The sequence below is a fragment of the Chiloscyllium punctatum genome, chromosome 19, assembly GCF_047496795.1.
Source record: "Chiloscyllium punctatum isolate Juve2018m chromosome 19, sChiPun1.3, whole genome shotgun sequence".
In the NCBI taxonomy this organism is placed as follows: Eukaryota; Metazoa; Chordata; class Chondrichthyes; order Orectolobiformes; family Hemiscylliidae; genus Chiloscyllium; species Chiloscyllium punctatum.
The window spans coordinates 86,909,992-86,936,092 of NC_092757.1; the positions used below are offsets into that span (position 1 = coordinate 86,909,992).

Here is a 26,101-nt window from a genome sequence, read left to right on the forward strand (position 1 = left end):
TGAATCATCATATCCAAGCCTTGATGGTATCCCACATTCAGCCCTTGACTCCTTAAATTTCATTGATGAAAAGATATGCACAATACTAAACAACAAAAACAAATTTTGTTCAAACAGAACAAGGCACCAGCAGAAGTAGAGCTTTGCAAAATTTACAAAGAATTCCAATTCTGAAGAAGGGTCGCTGGATTTGAAACATTAACTCTATGTCACTCTCTCCACAGATGTGGCCAGACCTGCTGAGTTTCTCCAGCAATTTCCGTTTTTGCTACAGAATTTCAATGTTTTGCTAACATCAGTGTAGGCGCTGTATTACAACTTTTAAAATAATCCAACTCGGTAGCTCTTTTACATAAAGCTGTTTATTTTTATGCAAATAAAAACAGGTTTTTTTACTTGGCTTTCAACATTCTGTTGGAAGTCTTCTGAGGATAATACTTTTTGGTGATATAATAGGTCCATTTGAGCTTTGCAGAAGACTAACCCCACCATTCTCCATTTACAATGTGATGACTGTAACATTTTTACAACAGGCAGCCAAATCACAGGGAGGGTGGAGTAATTAATTGTCGTCATTCCAGGACAAAAAGGTTTGTTACCTCCACATGTTCAGTTAGTTTCATCCACTGTGCCACAATATTCCCTATCATAAAGTGAGTCAAATATTAATACGACCCAAAAACAGAAACTGCTGGAAAAACTCAGCTGTGAAAAAGGCCCACTGGACTCAAAACATTAACTCCATTTTTCTCTCTGCGCAGATGCTGCCAGACCTGCAGTTTTTCCAGCAACCTCTGTTTTTGTTTCAAATTTCCAATGTCTACAGTTCTTTCTTTACATCAACAGAACCCTAGCTATTTTAATACAGTTCCTTGAACGATCACTGGGTCCAGGTCCTTGGAGCCCCTCCCTACAGGTTGTTCCTCTGCGTCAAGGGCTGCAACAGTTCCAAGAGGACAACTTAGCGTGAAGTCTCAGGAGAAGGGATACATCAGGGCCCAACAATTAGGGTCCAGGACTCCAAGGAGGGCAATGTTGAGAAGTTTCATTGGAGGCCATGATTTTTCTGTCCCTGGTCTTGATCGCCACCACCTTCTCCAGGACTATAAGGGATGGGTAATACAGGTGGGCCCAGCCAGCAATGCTGAAACCCCCTCAACAAGTGAAGGAAAGTTAACCGGACAGCAGTAAAGGCTAAAGTCACAAAACTGCCTTGTTAGTGAGAGGATGAAGTTGGAGAGAAAAGCATGGCCTTTACTGATGCCAGATCCTTGCAACCATTACGAGACAGACCAAATCTTCTGGTCATTCAGAAATTTAAATGCACGTTTGTTTTTATGTTATTCATGGGACACAGGCATTGCTGACTGGGACAGCATTTATTGCCCACCGTTTACACGCTCTTCAGAATGTGGTGGTGAGCTACCTTGTTGTAACACAGCCGTCAATATGACATAAGGAACCAGGCCAAAACGGGGATGTGATCCCACAAACCTTGCTGCTGACACCGAGATTAGCTGGCTCTGTAATCCCAGTGGGGGAGGTGGGCCTTGCAGGGGTGCTGATGAGAAACACGCCTGCAGAAGCTGAGCTCAGGAATTCCCTTCACCCCACCCCTCCCGACTGAGCTCTCCTACAGTCAGACAAGGCTGAGTCACTGACTGCTGACCTCAAAACTCCCAGGAGCGGGAATTCATCAACACTCATCCCAAAACCACCTCACCAACCATCAACTCCACAGAACGGACAAAGAAAATTCTCCCAAATTCTTTATGGATTTTAGAATTAGAATGAGAATCCCTACTGTGTGGAAAAAGGCCCTTTGGCCCAACAAGTCACACCAACCCTATGAAGACTAACCCACCCAGACCCATTCCCCTACTCTATAATTGTCTAATGCACCTAACCTACACAGCTCTGAACACTATGGACAATTTAGCATGGCCAATTCACCTAACCTGCACATCTTTGGATTGTGGGAGGAAACTGGAGCACACAGGGGAAACTCACACAGACACGGGGCGAATGTGCAAACTCCACACAGACAGTCACCCGAGGTGGGAATCGAACCCGGGTTCCTGGCACTGTGAGGCAGCAGTGCTAACGATTGAGCCACCATGCCACCCTGTGGCACTGTGCGGAGTGAGTATCTTACATTACCGGCCCAGAGTTTTGGTTGGCCCCACAATTGGAAATAGTAATTAGATTTCGTTGGGCAAGTTTGATTTTCAGAAGTTCTTAACCATGTTCAAAGAGGCTACACAAATACAGGTTGTTATTGTACACCATAGGGAATTTTTTTTTCAAAAGAAGGAAGCTATGATGGAGATGAGGAACTCCGCAGTTAGAGATTCTTGTGCATTTCTGGTCAATGTTGATTTAATCACAAGGAGAAGTGTGTATCTTCTCTTTGTTACAATGATGTTTATTAAAATGCTGAAAGACTGATAAACCACCAATATGTGAGCTCTGTTTTTCTATTTGCCCCCTCACATCCTCACAGAGGTATCCAGCTGATTCCCACATGAGATAATGGGGCCCCCACATGGCAAGGCTATTAAGATACACCACACATAACAAATAAGGCCACTGATCCAGGGTGTCCTGGGAGGAGAAAGAGCGAAGGAATATATAAAACTGTGGAATTGGGACTCCCAGGAAAACTGATAAAACCCACAGAGTCCAATACAATAAAAAAAGTCATTGTGGGTCAGTGACCTCCAATCCTTGGCTGAACAACGTACATTTTCAGTGGCGAAGGAAGTTTCACTGGAGATGGTTTTGCAAAGGTGCATTCCAGGGGAGAAAAACAAACATGATTTCTTCAAAATATTCCACACAATCACCACCTCCAGCTGTAAGACAAGACATGAAGAGATGCTCAATGCAAGATCTGCATTTCCTTTATGCATACAATATATATTAACATACAACTTGAGTACCCTCTAGGGTTTAGCTCTCCTGGTGCCTCAGGATGTTAGCCAACCAACAGCCAAGGTCGATGAACTGCACCCTAAGGGTTATCTGCAAGTGCAAACCTAAATAGATAGTTATAGATATGTACCTTCAATAATAGTCAAGAAACTCCACACCATCCAGGACCTGGTATCTGCTTGATTGGCATCCAGCCACCATCTTCAACATTCACACCCTCTGCCAATTGTTGCCAAGAATAGCAGTGAGTGCCATTGACAAAACACTCTGCCAGCAACTCACCAAAGGCTCCTTTGACAACACTTTCCAAAGCTGTGACCTCTACCAACTAGAAGAACTAGAGCAACAGATACACAAAAACCTCCCCATCTACAAGTTCCCCTCCAATGCACACACCATTGTGAGTTGGAAATACATTACCGCCCCTCCACTGTCACTAGGTTAAAATCGTGGACCTCCCTTCCTAACAACACTGTGGATGGACCTATTCTCCACTGACTGAATATGGTTAAGGAGGAAGCTCAACACCACCTTCTCCAGTACAATTTGAGACAGGCAGCAACATCCAGCTTCAATAATAAAGGAAAGGATAGTCACTGATCTCCCCAAACTACTTAGCAATATTCATCAGGATGAGGAAATACCTACTATTCTATGACAGAGTGCACTGGAAATCCAAAACATTGCAATGAGTTCCTAACTCCATCCCTTGGATCAAAACCCTAATCCCACACTGATCTCTCAACTGTGAGGACAACAAATATTTTACTGAAATATAAATGGAAAATGCTTTGTTGCAGAAAATGGAATTTTTTAAATAAACTTAAGAAGAAAAGTGGAACTGTGTTGTCATGTTAACTCATTGGTCAAACAAGGTGTTTGTGTGGGAGAGCGGGAGAGACAGACAGAGACAGACATTCAGGCCTTCCAAACTGATTTTGAAGCTCTCTGATCCATTTACAGGATTTTCTGATTTTATTTTACATTTAATCATTACTTCGAAAAAACATTCAGCTCCTTTACTTATTGCTGAGGATAAGGAGATTTTGCGAAAAATATCAATCAGTATCGATTCATTTGCCAAGCTAAATAAAGTAATTTTGAACATTTTGGAGAAAGTTTAGCAGGGGCTCTTGCCCGTCCACCTTTCTCAATCCGTCAAACATCCAACAGACCAATCATATCTCTGTTCCCTACTTACATTCTCAGCACTTTGTCTTTTCCTCCACTCGCAACTCTTTGCCCATCAGGACTCCAATCAACAGCAAAAACCTGGAAGTACAGAGCAGAAACATTTTCTGAAAAACATTTATCACAAAGTCACAGCCTTCTAACCATCAGCCAAATGGCAGCATTTGGTCCAGCTTTAGCATGCATCAAACTGGCACTGAAAGGACTGAAGGAATCCCTGGAAATACATCTGTAATATTTCTCAGATACAGTCAATGGTAAACTGATAGAGAGATTACTGTTAGGCTGTTCCTTGGAAAACTACACATGATGTAATTCACTCAAAGATTGAAGCATCTGAGAGCTCAGGTATTATTCTAAGGCTAAACAGTTTCTGATTAAACATTTGATGATCTTTCTCTCTAAGTATAATGGTTTAGTGATCATTTCTGAGCTGATTGTGTCAAAGGCCTCAGGTCAAAGCACTTTAAAATATTTCACCGGAGGGTGCAAGGGGGTGACTTTCAGCACAGGTGTGAATTCAGATTCCGTTGTCAAAAAGGGTCATCAAGACACGTTTAAAAGTCATGTGATCATTTCAAAAGTAGTAAAAGGTTGCATTATGCTCGTCATTATCTGCTCATAGAATGTAAGAGCTAAGGGCCATGTGCAGGATGATGGGATGAGAAAGGGCAGTCCAAAAATGTGCAGGTTAGGTGAATTGGCCACGCTAAATTGCCCGTAGGGTTAGGTGAAGGGGTAAATGTAGGGGAATGGGTCTGGGTGGGTTGCGCTTTGGCGGGTCGGTGTGGACTTGTTGGGCCGAAGGGCCTGTTTCCAATCTGGGTGTCTTTGTGTCAGCATGGACCAGTTGGACTGAATGGCTCACTTCTGTGCTGTATCATTTCTATGGTTTGCTAGCTGGGCCTGTATTTATTACCCAAACTTAAACACTATGGAGGTGGTAGTGGTAAGCTGCCTACTTGAACCGCTGTCGTCCATGGGATTGGGAACAGGAAAGCTCTATCTGTGACAGCTTTCTCAGGATTTTCATTCAGTGACCCTAAAGGAAAAGCAAAATATTTCCAAGTCAGGGCGGCATGGAGAGGAACTTGTAGATGCTGGTGTTCCGGCAAGTATCTGCTGAGTTGGTCCTTCGGGTTTGTACAAGTCACTGGGTTAGAGGGCGCTGTTGGAGGATGTTTGGCGAGTTGTTACAGTAGATGGTGAACACCACTGTCACTGTGGCTCATAGTGGATAGACTGAATGTGGATGAGGTTCCAATCAAGTCTTTAGAACTGGAAGGTGCAGGATTAATCACTGAACAAAATCAGAGGCCAGGCCATGTGAGGAGTTATCAGGACAAATGATACAAAACATGGCTTTAATGAGCATCTCACAGAAATGTTAAAGATGCAGTAATGGCATTGCCACTGGTCTTAGCACATGTATAACTGGAGATGTGCAAAAGGCAGAATGGAACAGAAGTGAGTTCAATAAGAGACTTTTACTCAAAGTGGCCAAGTGGGTATTTGAGGAGAATTGCAAATTATGCAATAGGTGCTTTTAAAGGTTCGCTGGATAAGTGGAAGGGAACAGTATGCTAGGATGAAACTAAGAAACACAGGTGAATGCTCGAACATAAACATTGAATAAAACAGTCCGGAACCTATATTTTAGGCTAATACTGCTACCTGCATAATATCTCTGGCTTGTGGGTATACAGTCATACAGCATGGAAATAGGCCCTAACTCCAAACTAAATTAGTTACATTTGCCTGCACTTGGCCCATATCCCTCCAAACATTTCTTATTCATGTACTTATCTAAACATCTTTTAAATGTTATAACTGTACCCTCATCCACCACTTCCTCTGGAAGCTCATTGCACACATGACCCACCATGTAAAAAAAAATGTTTTTATGTCTTTTTAAAATACTTCTCCTCTCATCTTAAAATTATGCTTCCTAGTCTTGAAATCCCCCACCCTAGGGAAAAGACACCTACCATTCACCTTATCTATACCCCTCATGATTTTATATACATGTATCTACGTGCACTCTGAGAAGCTGCTGGCTCCTAATCCTGGGCTCTTCTGCTCCTTTGGTACTGTGACACTATCTACATCTGTGCAGGTTGATGAAGACAGATCTCTAGTGTAACATCTATGAGCTCTCTCTTCATATACTTTTTTTGAATCATCTCATGCCTGCTTCTCTTCTTCCTAACTGCTTTACTGATGTCAGAGTAACATCATCAGTTCATCATCATTCTTATTTTCCATCATAGCACAGACCTGTTGGGCCAAATAGCCTCCGTTGGTGTGATAAAACTACCAGTGATATGGATGGTTGGAGTTAACTCAATAGTTCATTGGGCCTGATAGTCTGCATCTAAGCCAATTTTGAAACTCAAAAAACTTCTTCCGACGTCTTTTTGCCAACAGAAAAGACTTTAGGTAAACTACATTCCCCCCCAGTCCGTGCATCCTCGGCGATTCACATTGCTGGCTCAGGGAAAACACTAGAGGAGATATTACCTCATCTGCATGGCCAGGAAGGTCCACAGACAACTTGCGTGTTTTTACATCCCACACCTTCAATGTGCTGTCACTACTGCCGCTTGCCAACAGTCGACTGTCCGCTGACCACGCGATCTGATACACGGCTGACACGTGACCTCGGAGAGATGCCAGATATCTAGGAACAAATAGAAGACTTGGATCACTCAGCTTAAAAGAGGAAAAGCGTACGTCCGGATAACTGAATTATTACCTAACCGCATTCCAGATCAACAACAATCAAAACTGGCATTTATTCACGTCTTTGACGTCAACAAATTTTCTAAGACTTTGCACAAGTGCAAGTATCAAATAAAATTCACCATTGAGTCAAAGAGAGAGATCTCAGAAAGGGCAGTCAAATGTTTGGTCAAAGAGACAGATTTAAGAATTAGTAGATATATTGAAGGAGAAGGGGAAGAGGGGATGAGATTTGGAAAGGGAGTTTGGAAGCTCACGAGACTTGGAGCTTATCCACATTTGAGCCTTTCTACGAAGGAAAACCTCAACCTAACAGTTTTTTTTACAAACACTTTGAACTGACAATATCAGTATTTTGTACCATAGTGGCATTGCTCCGAGTGGAGACGGTTGTTGGAGATTCTGGTCAGTGGGACGATGTAACCACAATGGTGGAAACTATAAATGTAAAGGACGCAGAGGAGGACAAAACAAGAGAAACACAGAAAAGTTGTTCAGCTAAACACAAAAGAAGTTTCTTAGTCCTGCCCTTCGATCTCAGTCATCCAGCACTGCTACCCACAGTGAATTACCAGTCACTCTCACCACAGCCTCTCGGGCTATGTCTGCGAGGAGAGAAGAGCAGTCTCAGGCTTACAGACAGTAAGGCGGAGATAGGAAGGACTACAGGTGCTGAAAGTCAGTGTCGGTAAAAAATTGGGCTGGAAAGGGCATGTCATGCAGCATCGGAGCTGGAAAATCAACATTTCGGATCAGGACAGTAAGTGTGGTCTCAGAAAGGTCAGTTTGCCTTAATCACACCATGTAAGTGGATATTGCTTATTCATCTGGATTTGAAACAAGAGATGGTGGCATAATGGTATAGTAATTGACTAGTCCAATCCTCCGGGGAACTTGGGTTCAAAACCCATCCTGAGAGCTTACATTAAATTCAGTAAATAAAATCTGGAATGTAAAATATCCTCGTGCTGGGGACTATGATAACTACCATTTATTGTCCTGAATGCCAATCTGGTGCATTAAATTCATTGAGGGAAGGAAACCGACTGTCTTGATCTAGTCTGGCCTACGTGAGACTCCAGACCTTTAACCGCCTTCTGAAATGGCCAAACAAGCTGCTCAAAGGGCAATTAGAGACAGACAATAAATGCTGGCCAATGACTCGCATGTTCCACATGAGAATATATTGTTTAAAAAACAAAGATGAACAGATGCAGTGCCAACCCAACTCACCCAATTCAACCCTGAGCTATTGCTTCCTTGCAAATCATTTCGTCGGGATTTCCCACAGTAAACAGTAATTACTATTTGGAGCACCTTTCACACACCCTCAGGATGTCTCAAAGCACTTTACTATGAGCTTTTATGATAGATGTATAGTCACAGTTGTAATGCAGGAAGCCAATATGCACACAGCAAGCTTCCATGAACAGCAGCAATAGGATAATGATCAAATAAAATTAGGTGGATTGGCCATGCTAAATTGCCCATAGCATCCATGAATGTGCAGGTTAGGTGGACTGGCCATACTAAATTGATCATGGTGTACAGGAACGTGCAGGCTAGGTGGATTAGCCATGGGAAATGCAGAGTCCTATGGATAGACTAAAGAGGTGAGATGCTCTTCAGAGGCATGGAGTTGATGGGCTGAATGGCTTGCATCCATACTGTAGGGATTCTATGATTCTAATGATAGAGTGACGCTGGTTAAGGACCTGTAAACATCTGCCTGAAATGTTAATCTTGTTCTGCACTTCAGTGACAACCTCCTGCAGAGCAGTCACTGCTAGTAGGTAGCGATTTCTCATTTCCAATTCCAAACCGCGTATAAAATGTCAGCTCAGTTCAGTGGATCCCGCCGGCCTGGGGTTTAAGCCCCACTTCCAGAGCTTTGAGCTCTGACAGGCTGGCATGCTGGGTGCCCTGCTGAAGGAAGTGCCGAACTGTTGGAGGAGCTATCTTTCAAATGAACGTTAAACTGAGGCCACAACTGGAACTTCTCTGCTGGACATACAAGACCCCACGGTGTATTTTGGGCAGGATGCCTCACACCACCAGGTACACGAGTTCGACTCCAGCCTCGGGCGACTGTCTGTGTGGAGTTTGCACATCCTCCCCGTGTCTGCGTGGGTTTCCTCCGGGTGCTCCAGTTTCCTCCCACAGTCCAAAGATGTGCAGGTCAGGTGAATTGGCCATGCTAAATTGCCCATAGTATTAGGTGAAATAGTCAGAGAGTAATGGGTATGGGTGGGTTGCTCTTCGGAGGGTCGGTGTGGGCCTGTTTCCACACTGTAGGGAATGTAATCATTTTGAAAAAGAGCAGCATTAATTGTGCCACATCCCCAACAATATTAATCCCTCAATGAACACTACAGAAGGAGATTATCTAGTGACGATCCAGCACTATTTGCAATTTGGCGGTCGCACTTCCTACATTACAACTTCGAAAAATACTTAGCCAAACTATCGGAGATTGTGAAATGCACATTCTGTGGACAACAGCTTAGGGATCTTACTTGCCGGTCCTGCTGTCCCATAACTTCACTGATTTGTCAAACGATGCACTGGCAATGAGCCGAGTGTCAGGGGAGAAACAGACTTCATTGATCAGAGCCTGATGGCCCGTCAATCGTGCCACGGGCTTTTTAGCCTCTGCGGGAGTCCAGAGGAAAAGTGTGAAGTCGTCCGAGCCTGAAACCAGCCTCTCCTGCTCCTGACCCTAAAGAGAAAACGAAAAGGAGAGGACGTTAAGACCATTTGTCGACAGAGACGTGAATAACAAAGTCTGCTCCAACATTTGGGCGGCACGGTGGCTAGCACTGCTGCCTCACAGCGCCGGAGACCCGGGTTCAATTCCCACCTCGGGCGACTGTCTGTGTGGAGTTTGCACATTCTCCCCGTGTCTGCGTGGGTTTCCTCTGGGTGCTCCGGTTTCCTCCCACAGTCCAAAGATGTGCAGGTTAGGTGAATTGGCCATGCTAAATTGCCCGCAGTGTTAGGTAAAAAGGGGTATATGTAGGGGTATGGGTGGGTTGCGCTTCGGCAGGTCGGTGTGGACTTGTTGGGCCGAAGGGCCTGTTTCCACACTGTAAGTAATCTAATCTAATAGATTCCTCACGTTCCCACCATGGCTTGAGCCTTTTGTGCCATGTCCTTTGCCCCTGCTGGGTATTACACTGGGCTTTTGGGCATTCCATGTACTAGGACACACAAATCTCTTCATCCCTCTTAATTAAAATAATGTCCTGAATTTTTATTTTCTTTTCTCAAGACCCCATACTTTTCCACAAGCCACACACTTGCCTGCTCATTCACTCAGTCTGTCTCTGCAACATTTTGAAAGCACTTAGCGTGCTGCTGCACTCAGTGCCATTGGTAACATTGGACGTACAACTCTCTGCTCCTTCATCCTAACTATTGATGATTTAGGGTTATTATTGCACAAAAGGAGACAGTTCAGTCCATCGTGTCCAGGCCAGCACTCGAGCAATCCAGTCAGCCCCCTTCCACCACTCTATTCTTACAAGTTCATATCCCTCAATCACCCATCCAATTTCCTTTTGAAATCATTGATGATCTCTGCTTCCGTACGCCTCATAAGCAGGAAACATCTGGGCATTGCCACCAGTTGCACATAAACTGCACACGGAGGTATCTGGTGATGGCCAAGGGCCAGTGTGCATAGGGATATTGGGAACTGGCAGTAAAATGCCACAAGATAACAGGACTGGTGCAGGTATGATGGGCCAAACGGCCTCCTTCCAAGCCAAAACAATTCTGAGATTCAGCGCAGACCTCTAGGAAACACAAATCACATTGCACTAAACAGGACCAACTCCCCTTAAGCCCACACATCACCACCCCCCCCTCAGCTAATTAGCAATCTACTTCACAAGGTTTCGTCCAATGTCTTTCATTTATCCATTCAAGAAATCCATGTGCAGAACTTACTAATTGTCAATTAAATGTCAGGCCACCTGCAGCAGATCTTAGAAATCAATAACTTTGATTTTTTTTTCCCCTATTTTGTTTCCTCACCCTGGTTTGTTCATATCTCTGCAGGGCCTTTTGCTTCAGTTCTTCCACTGCAAAATAAAACATTAGGAGAAAATGAGACTCCAGCAGTTTTATCAACAGACTTTCATCCAGTTGATGGCCATAAATGGAGCAACATCACAGCTCCTCAAATCAATTTAAAAGCATTTTAATTGTGGTAACCTGCAGGAAAAAGACTTCCCAGTCGCACTGTTTCCAGTTCCCTGCATGACTTGACTAAGCCGGGCTATATTTAGAACATGTTACAGAGTGGGAGAGGGAGAGAGAGACACTTTATACAAGTCAATGCTGCTTCAACAACAACAACTCACATTAATATAGATCCAGCAGTCATGGTTCATGTCGGCACCAACAATATGGGGGGAACAAAGGTCTGCAGTGAAGTTAGGTGCTAATTATAAAGTAGAACCTCAGCAAAATAATCATCTCTGGGTTACTATCTGAACCACACTGGCACACGGTGAATAATAAAGCTGGCAAAGTGAATGTACGGCTCAAAGACTATTTGGGAACTGGGTTGCAGTTTGTGGGATACTGGCAGCAGTTTTGAGAAAAGAAAGGTGTACCACTGGGACTATCACCAGTTGAACCATTCAGGGACCGGTGCTCTTGCAAGCCCCAACACCAGGGAAGCAGAGAGGGCTTTAAAAGTAAGCGGGTTGGGTTAGGTGATGGACTGATGTACATGCAATGAAAGGGAGACAGCCGAGGCAGGACAACAAAATATTTTAGGTGGAAAATTAAGGGACGAAAAGGGTCGTTTAACAAAAAAACCATCAGTCAACACCACTTGCTACAAACATTACAAATGGCATAAAGCAAAATTACACATTTATGTCGCTCATTGAAGTGAATGAATATCTGATAGCAATTACAAAGACACAGTTTCAGAATAACAAGTTTGGGATCTGGATATTGAAGGGTACATTCCATTCAAAAAGTGTAGGAAGTTTGGTAAAGGCAGAGGGTGGCACTCCAAGCAAAGGTTATCCTGGTGGAATAATTAGCTGAGGAGATCAGAATGAAGAGACTGTTGGGGTTGTGAAGAACAACTATAGGGGAAATAAATCATTGGTTGGTGTGATCTGCAGTAAGTGAACGGTACCTGACGAAGGGAGGGGTATACGAGGGGCTTGTGATAAAGGGACAACAATAACTACAGGGATTTTAATCTACAGGCAGTCCCCGGGTTCCAGTCGAGAATCCGTTCGGAAGTTGGTTTGTCGGAACACAATGAAAGACACCGGAAAGCAGCCAATGGTGAGTACAGAAAATGTTAGTATGCTTGGGTCTTGAAAGTTACAATTGTGGATGGGATCAGTTCATAAGTACGAGCATTTGTAAACCAGGGACTCCCTGTACAAACAATTACAACTGAAAAAAACATCATGTTGGCGATAACAACCTCGATAAGGGGTTTCAGTATCTTCAAGCTGTATATTCTGAAAATGGCCAGAGAGGAGGCTTGTTCCCGACTTGGTATTGTGTAATGTGACAAGATAAATTCATGACCTCAGAATAAAGACACCTCGAGGTAGAAGCCATCATAATATGATTGAATTTTACATAGAGTCATAGAAATGTATAGCATGGAAACAGAACCTTCGGTCCAACCCGTCCATGCCGACCAGATATCCCAACCCAATCTAGTCCCACCTGCCAGCACCCGGCCCATATCCCTCCAAACCCTTCCTATTCCTATATCCATCCAAATGCCTCTTAAATGTTGCAATTGTACCAGCCTCCACCACCACCCTCTGTCTTCTACCTTTGAGCCAGTTCTGTATCCAAATGGCTAGTTCTCCCTGTATTCCATGAGATCTAACCTTGCTAATCAGTCTCCCATGGGGAACCTTGTCGAACGCCTTACTGAAGTCCATATATATCACATCTACTGCTCTGTCCTCATCAATCCTCTTTGTTACTTTTTCAAAAAACTCAATCAAGTTTGTGAGACATGATTTCCCACGCACAAAGCCATGTTGACTATCCCTAATCAGTCCTTGCCTTTCCAAATACACGTACATCCTGTCCCTCAGGATTCCCTCCAACAACTTGCCCACCACTGAGGTCAGGCTCATCGGTCTATAGTTCCCTGGCTTGTCTTTACCGCCCTTCTTAAACAGTGGCACCACGTTTGCCAACCTCCAGTCTTCCGGCACCTCACCTGTGACTATCGAGTTTAAAAGGGAGAAAACTGGGAGTACAACTAGTATTTCCTATTCAAATAAGGGAAACCGTGTGGGTATGAAGGCTGAGCTAGCTGGAGTATATTAGAGTATGAAACAGTTCAACAGAGGAGTGACAGATACTTTACAGCAGTCAAAATATAACCCATGCATGATTAACTAAAAAAGTTAGGGAAAGCATCAAATGCAAGGGAAAAGCATACATGTGGGCAAAGGTGCATGGCAGACATGATGACTTATGAGAATACAAAGAAAAGTAGAGAATGATTAGATTAGATTCCCTACAGTGTGGAAACAGGTCCTTTGGCCCAACAAGTCCACACTGACCCTCTGACGTGTAACCCACCCAGACCCATATTTACCCCTGACTAATGCACCTAACACTGTGGGCAATTTAGCGTGGCCAATTTAGCTAACCTGCGCATCTTTGAAGCACCCAGGCGGAATCAGGGAGAATGTGCAAACTCCACACAGACAGTTGCCTGAGGCGGGAATGTAACCCAGATCCCTGGCGCTGTGAGGCAGCACTGCTAACCCTTGAGCCACCGTGCCGCCCCACTGTGACTAAAACGTTAGTAAAGGCAAATAAGAGTGAGAGAAAGCTAGTTAAAAATGGATAGTATGAACTGTAAATGTTCTATATTTGGATTTCCAAAAGGCATTTGACAAGATTCGACATGAAAGGTTATTCAGGACACACAGTAAGATATAAACACAGACAGAAGAGTAAACATAAATAGGTCTTTTTCCGATTGGCAGGATGTGATGAGTGGGGTCCCACAGGGATCTGTGCTGGGCCCCCAACTTTTTACAATTTACATCACTGACATAGATGAGAAAAATTCAGGCATGATGGCAAAATGTACAGATGACACGAAGATAGGTAGGAAAGTATGTTGTGAAGGTGACATAACAAAGACGCAGACTATTTTTAGACAGGTTAAATGTGGCAGATGGAGTTTGATGTGAAGTTGTTCACTTTAGCAGGAAGAATGAAAAAGCAGAGGATTATTTAATCAGTGAGTGAAAGAGTGCAGAAGGGGATCCAGGTGCTCTCGTACACAAGTCAGTAAAGGTTTGGATGCTGCTACAGCAAGTGACTAAGAATGTTAATCGGATGCTATCCTATATCATATGATGAACTGAAAGCAAACGTAAGGATGTTATGTTTTAGTTATAAAAGGAATTGGTGAGGCCACATCTTGGAGTACTGCATGCATTTGTGGTCTCCCTATTTAGACAGTGGTGTAAATGTGTTGGAGTAGTTCAGAGGTGGTTTATGAAAATGATGCTTAGAGAATGATTGAATGTCTCAGAGTAAAGTTTAGACAGACAGGGCTTGTTGTGACAAGAGTTTAGAAGAGTGAGGGGCGATTTGACGGAGGTTAGAAAATCCTGAATGGCCTCAACAAGGTGAATGTGGAAAGGATGTGGGTGAGTCCAGAACAATGGGACACTATTTTAAATTTAGTCCTTTTAACGTAGGAGCAAGAGAGGAAACTTCCTCTCTCAGAGAACCATGTGACTTTGGAGTTCTGCTTCAGAATGCAGTGGAGGTAGGGTAAATTATATACCTCAAATACCAGAGGTTTAACTGTATTATCGCATACTCCACGATGTCCAGGCAGTCAGTTGAGGGTGCAAGTGAGATGGGTTTCTGCCAGTAAGTTTTACGCAAGGTAAAGTTGCATTATTTAAGTGATTTATGCTGCAAATAAAGTATAACAGCGACATGTATATCCCCTGCATTACAGTTCTATTACTCAGTGTGTGTTTTTAATTTGGATTATGTGGACTGGAATACTTGATCAAATGGCATATTCAATCTACGAGTGTCCCATAGATGCTGGTTAATGAAAAGCTTGCTGTACATCCTTAAACGAGACAACAAAAATTGAGGAGTTTCTCTTTGAATACAAGTATATAAATATTGGCTGAGGAGACAGGCAGTGGAAAGGCAGCGCGATTACCCACGGGAATCATCACTGTCCTGTGGTACAATTGTGGCTTCTGCTGGTTCGAAGGACCCAGTTCGCAGTACGTAGTCAGTGCTGAGTGCCATTGTGTTTACCCAGTGTGCATGGCCCTGGAGTGTTCTGCACATAACCCCCTGAAAACAGATCACACATACAATTTATAAAACAGTGACCAAACTGCCCCCTGAATATTTGTTCTGTTTTGTTTTGCTAAGACCTTAGTATACAGTGGAGCACATTCACAACATCAATCAGTATGTACATATATGCTGACTGTGCACAGAACAATTTAACATAAAGTGAGTTTTGAAAAGATTTGTAGCTCAGGTTGAGGTTCTGGATGTAAGTTTGCTCGCTGAGTTGGAAGGTTCGTTTTCTGACATTTCATCACCATACTAGGTAACATCATCAGCGAGCCTCTGAATGAAGCGCTGGTGGTATGGCCTACTTTCTATTTATGTGTTTAGGTTTCCGTCGGTTGATGACGCCATTTCCTGTGGTGATGCCATTTCCTGTTCTTTTTCTCAGGGGGTGGTAAATGGGATCCAAGTCAATGTGTTTGTTGATAAGAGTTCCATTTGGAATGTCATGCTTCTAGGAATTCTCATGTGTGTCTCTGTTTGGCTTGTCCTAGGATGGATGTGTTGTCCCAATTGAAGTGGTGTCCTTCCTCATCCATATGTAAGGATACTAGTGAGAGTGGGTCATATCTTTTTGTGGCTAGTTGATGTTCATGTATCCTGATGGCTAGTTTTCTGCCTGTTTGTCCAATGTAGTATTTGATACAGTTCTTGCAAGGTATTTTGTAAATGACATGGGTGTTCCGTTGGTTTGTCTGTAGGTTTTGTTGTTGAGGCTTGAATTATCATCAGGGTGCTGGCAGGTGGGACTAGATTGGGTTGGGATATCTGGTCAGCATGGATGGGTTGGACCAAAGGGTCTGTTTCCATGCTGTACATCTCTATGACTCTGTGACTCTAAGCTAGTGAACCTATGCCTTACCACCCATTTCACCTTCAACAACAAAACCTACAAACAAAGTAAAGGTACACCCATGGGATCTCCGATATCAGGGTTCTTAGCAAAGCCTCAAGCAAACAGCTCTGCCAACAATCCAACCCAAACTTTGGGTCCGCTACGTGGATGACACCTTTGTCATCACTAAAGGAAACAAATTAGAGGAAACCTTCAAGACCATCAATAATCCCCTTACTGGCATAAAATTCACTAAAGAGAAGGAAAACAACAACAAACTGCCATTCCTAGATGTCACAGTGAAGTGAACAGCCAGTAGAGAACTTCAAACCAGCATCCTCAGGAAAACAACACGTACGGACCAAATACTGAACTACAGAAGCAATCATCCCAATATCCACAAACAGAGCTGCATCAGAACATTTCTTCAGTGAGCCACCACACACTGCAGCACAGAGAAACTACGAAGAGCAGAGGAAAATCACCGATACCGTGTATTCAAAAAGAACGGGTACCCAATGAACACAGTCCACCGATTTCTCAGCAACAAACCCAAACAAGCAGACAAAACACATCCAGAAATCCTAGCCACTCTCCCCTACATCAAAGCCATCTCAGAAACGACTGCCAGGCTACTCAGACCCCTTGGCATCATGGTAGCCCACAAACCCACCAACACACTAAAACAGCAGCTAATGAACTTGAAAGGCCCTAGATAGACAATTAACTAACTAATGTTAATTACAAAATACCTCGCGAGAACTGTAACAAACACTGCATTGGACAAACAGGCAGAAAACTAGCCACCAGGATACATGAAAATCAGCTAACCACAAAAAGACATGACCCACTCTCACTAGTATCCTCACTTATAGATAAGGAAGGACACCACTTCGACTGGGACAACACACCCATCCTAGGACGAGCCAAACAGAGAGACACACAAGAATTCCTAGAAGCATGGCATTCCAACCGGAACTCTATCAACAAATACATTGACTTGGATCCCATTTACCAACCCTGAGAAAAGGAACAGGAAATGACTTAACCACAGGAAATGACATCACCAACCTAAGGAAACCTAAACACATAAATAGAAAACAGGCCATACCACCATTGCTTCATTTGGAGGCTCACTGATGAGGTTACCTAGTATGGTGATGAAACATTTCAGAACAAAGCTACCAGCTCAGCGAGCAAACCTACATCCAGAATTTAACACAAAGCCCCCCTCTGAACTCCAACACTGAAACTGATGCCTCACAAACAAAGAATTGAGAGTAAAACAAAGAACTGCAGAAATCTGAAACTAAAACAGTAATTGCTGGAGAAACTCAGCAGGTCTGGCAGCATCTGTGGAAAGAAAAACACAGAGTTAACATCTCGGGTTCAGTGATCCATCTTCAGAATTGAACATCTTGAGAATGGTCTTCAATGACTTTAAAAAAAGCACACCTTGTTGCCATGACAACATACCCAGGAAAATTCACCTTATAGAGAGAATACACAGCCAGCAATTAGAATCAAATTGACAGGATAAAGGAGGGGTGGTGATGGGGTTTGATGTACAGGAAATGGTTCCACACACAGTGAATCCAAAGCTCGAGTCCAGAAATCTAATGTAATAACCAATAAATCCAAAAAAGTCAAAGCTTCATTTTCTAACCAACATGTTCAGCATTGTAATAATACAAATCTGGTGCAGGTGAGACATCCTGGCTCAGAGCTAGGGACATTGCCACTGCACCAAAAGAACCTGTTCAACTGGCAGATTCTTTTCTTAGATGCTCAGAGATGTTATAATGCATGTTGGAGCAGGTGGGACTTGAACCTAGGGATCTCAGCTCAGAGGTAGGGACATTACCACTATGCCACAAGTTTCTAGAATTTATTTAAAAAATAGATTCAGCAAAGCTTCAATGAAATGAGATTTTGGACAGGCTGATGACCTCTCTGTCGTAGAATCTCTACAATGTGGAAAGATGCCATTCTGCCGATTGAGTCCACACTGACCCCCTGAAGAGCAACCCATCCAGACGCAAGCCCCACCCTATTCCCTTAACCCCACATTCTCCCACATCCAATCCACCATATCCCTGGATACTACTGGCAATTCAGCTTGGCCAATCCACTAACCTAAATATTTTTAGCCCGTGGGAGGAAACCCATGCAGACACAGGGAGAATGTGCAAACTCCACAGAGTGACCGGAGGGAATCGAACCCGGGTCACTGGTGCTGTGAGCCACTGTGCCGTCCATGCTTTTTGTCTTTTGTTTGACATCTCTGAAAGTGGGTTTGTCAGATGGATCATCCCCTCAGCACTTATCGCTGAAGGTGATGCAAACCCTCCAACCTTGTCCCTTGCCCTCATGCACAGAGCTCCTCCATCACTAAGCCAAACAATTCACGAACTAAACTTTTTATTTAACCTAATTTTCTAATCAACCTGTTCAGAGAGATGTTATAAAATACCCCTGGAGCAGGTGGGACTTGATCCTGGGGCTCTCGGTCCAGGGGACAATGACTTTATATATCCAATAAAGCTTATTATTGCTTTCAACTGTTTACTGAAACACCTACTTCATGCTGTGGAATCCTTTTTGCTTCCAGTGAGGAGCCGGTTCTCATGGTGAACTTGGGATAGTGTACGGTGCATCTACAGCAGTTGGACAGTCTCAGCAGTATCAACCCTCCAGCCCACAAACCTTCCTCTGTCTCTTTCCCCACAGTCCACAGATACCCCCTCCATAACACAAGACTGAAATATTTGCACAGAGTCTAGTATCCCGTCACCAAGTCACCCTCTATTTACATGTGCACAGTACATGGATTCTGACCAGCTAACTCAAGAGTCAGTCCTTAGATGGAGGAGACTCTCTGAATTTCCTGGTTTTTTTGTATTGAAAGCTTTACTCAATAATTCCACCACCAGGAAACCACCCAGTGAACAGTAACACGGAAAGCCCAATAAGGGCAATGCTTTATCTGTGTCAGCCAGGGCTCCCTGACTGGGGCTGTTAACCTGGCCCGCGTTCCAGTCACTACAAACACCACCAGCCCCTTTCACCTGGCTCTCGTACCGCTCAGACCACTGCTTCAAAGAGTGAACCCCACTCACGTCTTGGGCCCTCCACACTTTTATCGTTCTGTCCTGCGAGGAGGAAAAGATGAGCCCGTCACCGCCCCACTTCACACAGGTCACTGACTGCGTGTGTCCCGTCAGGATCTTATCACAGAGTCCCAGCATCGTGTCCCAGATTCGGATGCTGCAGTCCTTGGACGCACTGGCCAGGTAACGACACTGTGGATTTCTGCCCGGACAGGCAAAACAAAACACAGCACTTTGTTAAAGAGTGAGAATCGCGCTTAACAAAAAACAAATTGTACCTTTTTTTGTGAGTTAAAACTTCATTGCTGCGAATGAGAAAGAAAGTCCAGTTAGGCATGGAGCCTGTCACAACTTTATCAGACCCACTTTCCCTTTCCCAACGTCAATCCTGTCCATCCTGAGAGCATTAATAAATTTTGGTCAGCGGATAGTAAGAATATCACAGAACTGTTACAGTGCAGGAGGTGGCCATTCAGCCCAACATGTCTGCACCAGCTCTCCGAAAGACAAAAACCAAATTGCTCGTCCTCCTCCCTTCATGTTTTTCTTTTTCAACTAACAGTCTAATTCTCTTTTGAATGCTTTGATTGAACCTGCCTCCACCACATTCTCAGGCAGTGCATACCAGACCCTAACATAAGGCAGTGCATACCAGACCCTCAACACTCAATGACCCGATGTGTGTCATAGTTACAGAGATGTACAGAACAGAAACAGACCTTTTGGTCCAACATGTCCATTCCAACCAGCTATCCCAAATTAATCTCATCCCCTTTGCCAGCATTTGGCCCATATCCCTCCAAACCCTTCCTATTCATGTACCCATCCAGATGCCTTTTAAATGCTGTAATTGTACCAGCCTCCATCACTTCCTCTGGCAGCTCATTCCATCTACAAACCAACCCAAGTTGCCCCTTAGATCTCTTTGTAATCTTTCCCTTCTCATCGTAAACCTATGCCCTCTAGTTTTGGACTCCCCCAGCCTGGGAAAAAGACCTTGGCTATTCAGCCTCATGATTTTATAAACCTCTGTAAGGTCATCCCTCAGCCTCTGACACTCCAGGGTAAAACACCCCAGCCTTATTCAACCTTTCCCTGTAGCTCAAATCCCAACAATCCTAGCAACATTTATGTAAATTTTTTCTGAATTTACACTTTCAAGGATAACAACACCCTTTCTATAGCAGAGAGACCAGAATTAAATGCAGTATTCTAAAAGTGGTCTCACTAATGTCCTGTACAGCCACAACATGACCTCCTAACTCCTATACTCAGTGCACTGACCAATATAGGCAAGTATACCAAACACGTTCTGCACCCTGTCTTCTTGCAACTCCACCTTCAAGGAACTATGCACCTTTTGTTCAGCAACACTCCCCAAGGCCCTACCATTAACCATGTAAGTCCTGCCCTGGTTTCCCTTACCAATCTAAACTTAAACTCCATCTGCCAATCCTTGGCCCAATTATCAAGGTACCGTTATACTCTGAGATAACCTTCTCCAGTGTCAACAGTGGTATCTGCAAACTTACTAACCAAATACCTTCTATATTCACATCTAAATCATTTATATAAAACAAGAAAAAAGCAGTGGATCCAGTGAAAAAAGTTTTTCACGTTTTTTTTTGCAACTGTTATGTATCACTTTGAATCTGTACCAGCTTACTCTCAATCCTTTCTTGAGGGGCAACATTTTCTTCCACTTAGCGTCCACGATTCTGAATGCATCTATCGGATCGCCACATCCCCCAGGAAAACAGCTCAAACTTTTTAAAATCGACCTTCACGACAGGGGTCCTTCATCCTTGGATTCATTCTTGTGCAGCTTTCCTGCAGCCTCCTCCAAAGGTGTGTGCAGTTCAGAGTTAGACAGAGTACTCCAGCTCAGGCTGAGCAAGTGTGTTATGCAACTTGTATCATTATATAAAGGTATGGAGCAATACAATAACACTGCATGTTGCCTTGAGTGTAACAAGTGTGAGCCCTCTAATAAAATGTCAACACATTTTATAAACTATGAGCAACAATTCTCGTGTATCCTCAATTAGCTATGACCCACTTTGCAGTGCTTCTAAATAATGCATTATCGCTCATTCAGTACAGCAAATGGAGGGGAAATTATCTGTCCCAAAATCTCTACTGCTCGGAAGCAGTTAGTCACTCATTGAAATTGCGGACTCAAGGACTTCAAGCACAAAATTCTATGCCAATAGTTCTGTGCAGGTCTGAGGGAGTACTGCACTGTTGGAGGTGCTATCTTTCAAATCACTGAGCTACAGTGCTGATCACCATCTCAAGGTGGATGTCCTCAAGTTGTTGGCCACTGAAGTTAAAAGTGTTGTCGAAAGGACAACTGTTCAAAATCTGGCTATATAGTTCTTTACGAATTATTTACTCACATGTGCAGCGGTTCCCAGCAAAGATATGTAATCCATTTCGAGTGTCCCGTCAGAACCTTTCCAATTTGCTTGCCTGTCCTGGGATCCCACAGGAATATCTGAAATTAAACAGGCAATGTACAATTTCACCCAAAAACACACGACTTACTGAGACTTCAGAAACCACCCACCAAAAGTTTCTACTCCCAGATTCCAGCTTACTTATTCAGGCCTCACTCAGAGAGTCCTGTTGTTTTACTGAGACAAGCAGGGTGTTCAAGAGAAATGTAAAATTCATGGCCATATTTTGAAATGCCTACTTTTTAAACAGCTCCATCTCTCTCTTAAACAGGGATTAGTTGCTGAGACAGTCAATGGAAAGCTTAAGAGTGAAAAAATAATTAATATCCAATAATTAACACTGATTGACAGTTTGATAAATGTAGACAAACCCTAGAGGGGTATTTTCTTTCTTTTAAAGATTAAATACCTGACTATTCTTGCACCCAGAAGCCAGTTTTTTTCCATCAGGAGACCAGGCAATGCTCAATACCCAGTGCTTGTGACCTAAGGGAAAAGAAATAAAACCCTTTTCAGGCACATTAGTTCCTGACCATTTTGCCGACTTTGAATTATTAATGAAAGACACATCGCTCAAATGGAAAATTAACTCATCCACTGTAACTTGTCGGAGTTTCATTGGTTCGTTAATGATCGCAAGGGCCCAATCCCACTTCACTCCTGCCATAAAAATTGCACTGAATTAAAGAAAGACAGATAATCAAAGGCAAGGCACAGAAATGGAGTGAGTTAAGGGGAAGTTTAAATTGCAATTACCCAGAGTGGGACCATTACTGCCTTGAAATTGAGTTTTCAAAGAGGAGCATGAACAAGATTAGAGTTGTCCACGATTTTAAATAGGTTGATACCTCATTATAAAGTAACAACATTGGATTCACATAAGTGATGTCTTCAAACGGCAATCTTCAAAAGGGGCTCAATCCAACGTTATTAGGTCTTTTCACGCTGGTTAGTAGAGCAGAAATTCAATACTGAATATAAAGGAGAACTAGTATTTATAAAGTACATTCACGATCTCAGCATGTCTTAAAGTGCTTTAAAACAACAATCAACTGTTTTTCTGTGTTGCCACATAGGAAATGCAACAGCTAGTTAAAGCATAGCAAGCTCCCACTCTCAGAATTGCGCCAATGACCAGGTCAGCAGCTTTTGTTTTGCAGGGTGTTGATTGAGAGATTGACCATATCACCGTTAGTAATTCCCCTACATTTCACCTCGGTCTCATGCCCTGGAATCCATCACAGGGTGCAGACAGGACCTTGATTTTACATCTCACCCGAAACATGGAACTGACAATGCAGCACACCTTCAGGCGCTGCCTGGATTACAGTGGGCCATAGCCTCAGAGTCAGTCCTCCTGACTCAGTAACACCTGGTGAGCTACACTTGACATAACACGGGCGATAACACCACCTCGAACCTCAAAACCAGCCAGTCACCCTTTTGATAAATATCACACTAATCACTTGGAAGGTAGCGCTGGGGGAATGGAACCCTCTCTGTAATTTCTTTGCACCATGCACTGGCAGACAGTGATTCCTCTATCAGTTCCAAGCCTGCACATGAGAGTGACTTCCAGAACCAGATTGTAATTGTTGTGCTAACGCTAATCGCGACGCACAGAACTTTGGAGCGACTGCATCTGCACACAGATGTTCAGTTTAGAGGGAATACTATTCGCAGCTTGAGACTAACGGGGGTTTCATATAGAGTTAAGCTTCCTCTACTCTGTGCCCAAGGTGTTACAGTGCTTCAGTCCCAACTGGAGAAAGAGCGCCACCTGCTGCATTTCAAATGACATTGTTGAGATGGGAAAGAACATCGACATGCCAGGTTTTAATTATAAAGAAGATAATATGGGTGGGGGGTGTACCTGGGTCACTCTGACTCTTGTGGCTGTGTCCCTAGCTCTGCGCTATGAGACTTAGACTCAAGTCCCATCTGTTCCAGAGATGTGTAACAGGTCGATTGGAATTTTCTTTATTAAAAGAAAGTGCACCTATACAGCGATATTCAAAACCGCTTCTGATTCGAGCCACAGCTCATATTATGAGAAAATGATTAAAATTGCTCGGCATGTGCATGCTTGGAAGATTCTAAGATATTCAAGTTAGAAATGTGAAGTTAGCAGCTCAACAGTAAATACCATTGTGGGCTAATATACTGAAAATTAACTGAACAAAAGGAATGGGGGGGGGGGGGGGGGGTCAGGTTACTAAAATTGGATACAAAAATTGATGAATGGCAGGAACCATGCAATTGATGGATTTTTTGGGGCTAGGAGTGGGAGTGCAGTGGAATTCCCCAGGGGTCAGCATTGTTTTTCTTCATATATATTAACAATCTAGTTCCTCGCGTTCAGGGGCAATTTTAAAGCTTGTAGATGACATAAAACCTGGAAGAATTGTAAACCATGAGAAGGATAGTGTGGAACTCCAAAAGGATAATGACAAGTTGGCAGAGCGGCTGCATAGGTGACAGATACGACCCAATGCGATGAAGTGGTGGTGATGTATTTTGGAAGAAAAAACATTGAAAGACAATACAGAACACAATAAAGGGGATGTCGGAGTGGAGGGGCCTGGGTTCATGTACACGAAGACCACTGTAAGTGGCAGGAAAGGTAGAGAGAACAGTAAGTAAAGCATACAGCGTCCTTGGCTTTATTGATGGAGAACAAGAGCAAGGAGGTGAATTTGACCTCGTGTGAGACAATACTCAGCGAAGTTTTGCATACAATTCAGGATACCATCTTATAGGAAGGATGTGAATACACTGGAGAGAGTGCAGAAGCAGTTCATAACAATGATGCCATGGATCAGGAACTTCAGTTTCTGTTTAAATTGGGACTGTCCTCCTTGGAGAGAAGGTGGTCTAGAGAAGGTTTAATGGAGGTCTTTACAACCATGAGTGGCTTGCATAGAAAAGAAAGGAGGGAAGGAAAACTATTCCCACTCATAAAAGAAATAAGAAAGAGAGAGCACAGATTTAATGTGATGTGGAAAAGTAGTAAGGGTGAAGTGTAGAAATCTTTCTCAGTCAGTGAGGAGTTAGGGTATGGAATGCACTGCCTGGAAATCTGGTAGAAGCACGTTCAAATTAAGGCATGCAAAATAGTTTGCAATGTTGCAGGGAAAAAGCAGAAGATTGGCACAAGGTAATGACACTCAATTCACGAGATAGAGCAGGCACAATGGGCCAAATAGCCTCCTTCTGTATTGTGACATTTTGGTGAATGTGAGAAAGGAAACAGACTGGTCGCTTGAATCCTCAGTCTTGCATTTCAGGAGAAAAGGTTATTTCAGATTGGATTTAATTTAGATAAATGTGAGGTGTTACATTTTGATAAGGGGTACCACAGCAGGACTAATACAGTTAACAGTAGGGCCTTGGGAAATGTGGCCGAACAAAGAGACGTAGGGGTGCAAGTCCATAGTTCCTTGAATATAGAACCGCAGGTGGACAGGGTGGTGACAAAGGTGTTTGGTATGCTTACCTTTACTGGTCAGAACATCAAGGATAAGAGTTGGAACTTCATATTGTAGCTGTACTGGACATTGGTGAGGCCACTTTTAGAATACGGCATACAATTCGTGTCACCCTTCTACAGGAAGGATGTTTTTAAACCTGAGAGTGTGCAGAAAAGACTTACAAGGTTGTTGCGAGTGTTGGAGGATTTGAGTTATAGGGAGAGGCTGAATAGGCTTGGGGCTGTTTTCCCTGGAACATCAGAGACTGAGGGGTGACCTTATAGAGGTTTAATCATGAGGGGTGTGGATAGGGTGAATAGCCAAAGTTTTTTTTCGAGGATAGGGGAATCCCAAAACTAGACGGCATATGTTTAGGGTGAGAGGGGTAAGATTTAAAAGGGACCAGAGGGGCAACGTTTTCACCCAGAGGGTGGTGCATGTCTGGAATGAGCTGCCAGAGGAAGTGGTGGAGGCTGGTACAATTACAACATTTAAAAGGCAACTGGATGGTATATGAATAGGAAAGGTTCAGAGGGATATGGGCCAAATGCTGACAAATGGGATTAGGTCAAAATTGGAAGGTCTGTTTGGTGCAGACAAGTTAGACCGAAGGGTCTGTTTCTGTGCTGCATGCCTACATCGCTAAATGCTACTAACTTAATCAAGCTACAGGTACAAGCTAACAAATTAAGTCATTGTCTTCTGGTCTCACTCCCCAGTATTGTTTGAAAATGTTCTGATGGAAGGCTGGAAGGGAGGCCAGTCACCTTCCCATCAGGATTCCAAACCAGACAGCAAAAATCTGGGACCACCCACGTTGGCGTAATGGTCAAGACAGCACAACAACGCTTCTTCCTCCTCAGGAGGCTAACAAAATTCAGCATGTCGAGAAGGAACCTCAACAACTTTTACAGATGCACCATAGAAAGCATCCTACCTGGATGCATCATGGCTTGGTACAGCAACTGCTCTGCCCTGGACTATGAAGAAGATATAGAG

At 43.5% G+C, this 26,101-nt stretch overlaps 1 protein-coding gene across 1 annotated transcript in view; it reads right to left on the bottom strand.

Annotated features, from left to right (window-relative positions):
* Window positions 1-346: 346 nt before the first annotated feature.
* The window catches only part of nle1 (notchless homolog 1 (Drosophila)), a 34,862-nt gene continuing 9,107 nt past the window's right edge, over window positions 347-26,101 (bottom strand). The window contains exons 5-13 of the mRNA XM_072589979.1: window positions 22,042-22,118; window positions 21,573-21,670; window positions 19,183-19,375; window positions 15,087-15,222; window positions 10,906-10,952; window positions 9,384-9,586; window positions 6,646-6,805; window positions 4,136-4,206; window positions 347-2,855 (exon numbers count right to left, since the gene is read on the bottom strand). Coding sequence (XP_072446080.1) covers window positions 2,843-2,855; window positions 4,136-4,206; window positions 6,646-6,805; window positions 9,384-9,586; window positions 10,906-10,952; window positions 15,087-15,222; window positions 19,183-19,375; window positions 21,573-21,670; window positions 22,042-22,118 — 998 coding nt within the window. The 3' untranslated portion in view covers window positions 347-2,842. The remainder of the gene's footprint in view (window positions 2,856-4,135; window positions 4,207-6,645; window positions 6,806-9,383; window positions 9,587-10,905; window positions 10,953-15,086; window positions 15,223-19,182; window positions 19,376-21,572; window positions 21,671-22,041; window positions 22,119-26,101) is intronic.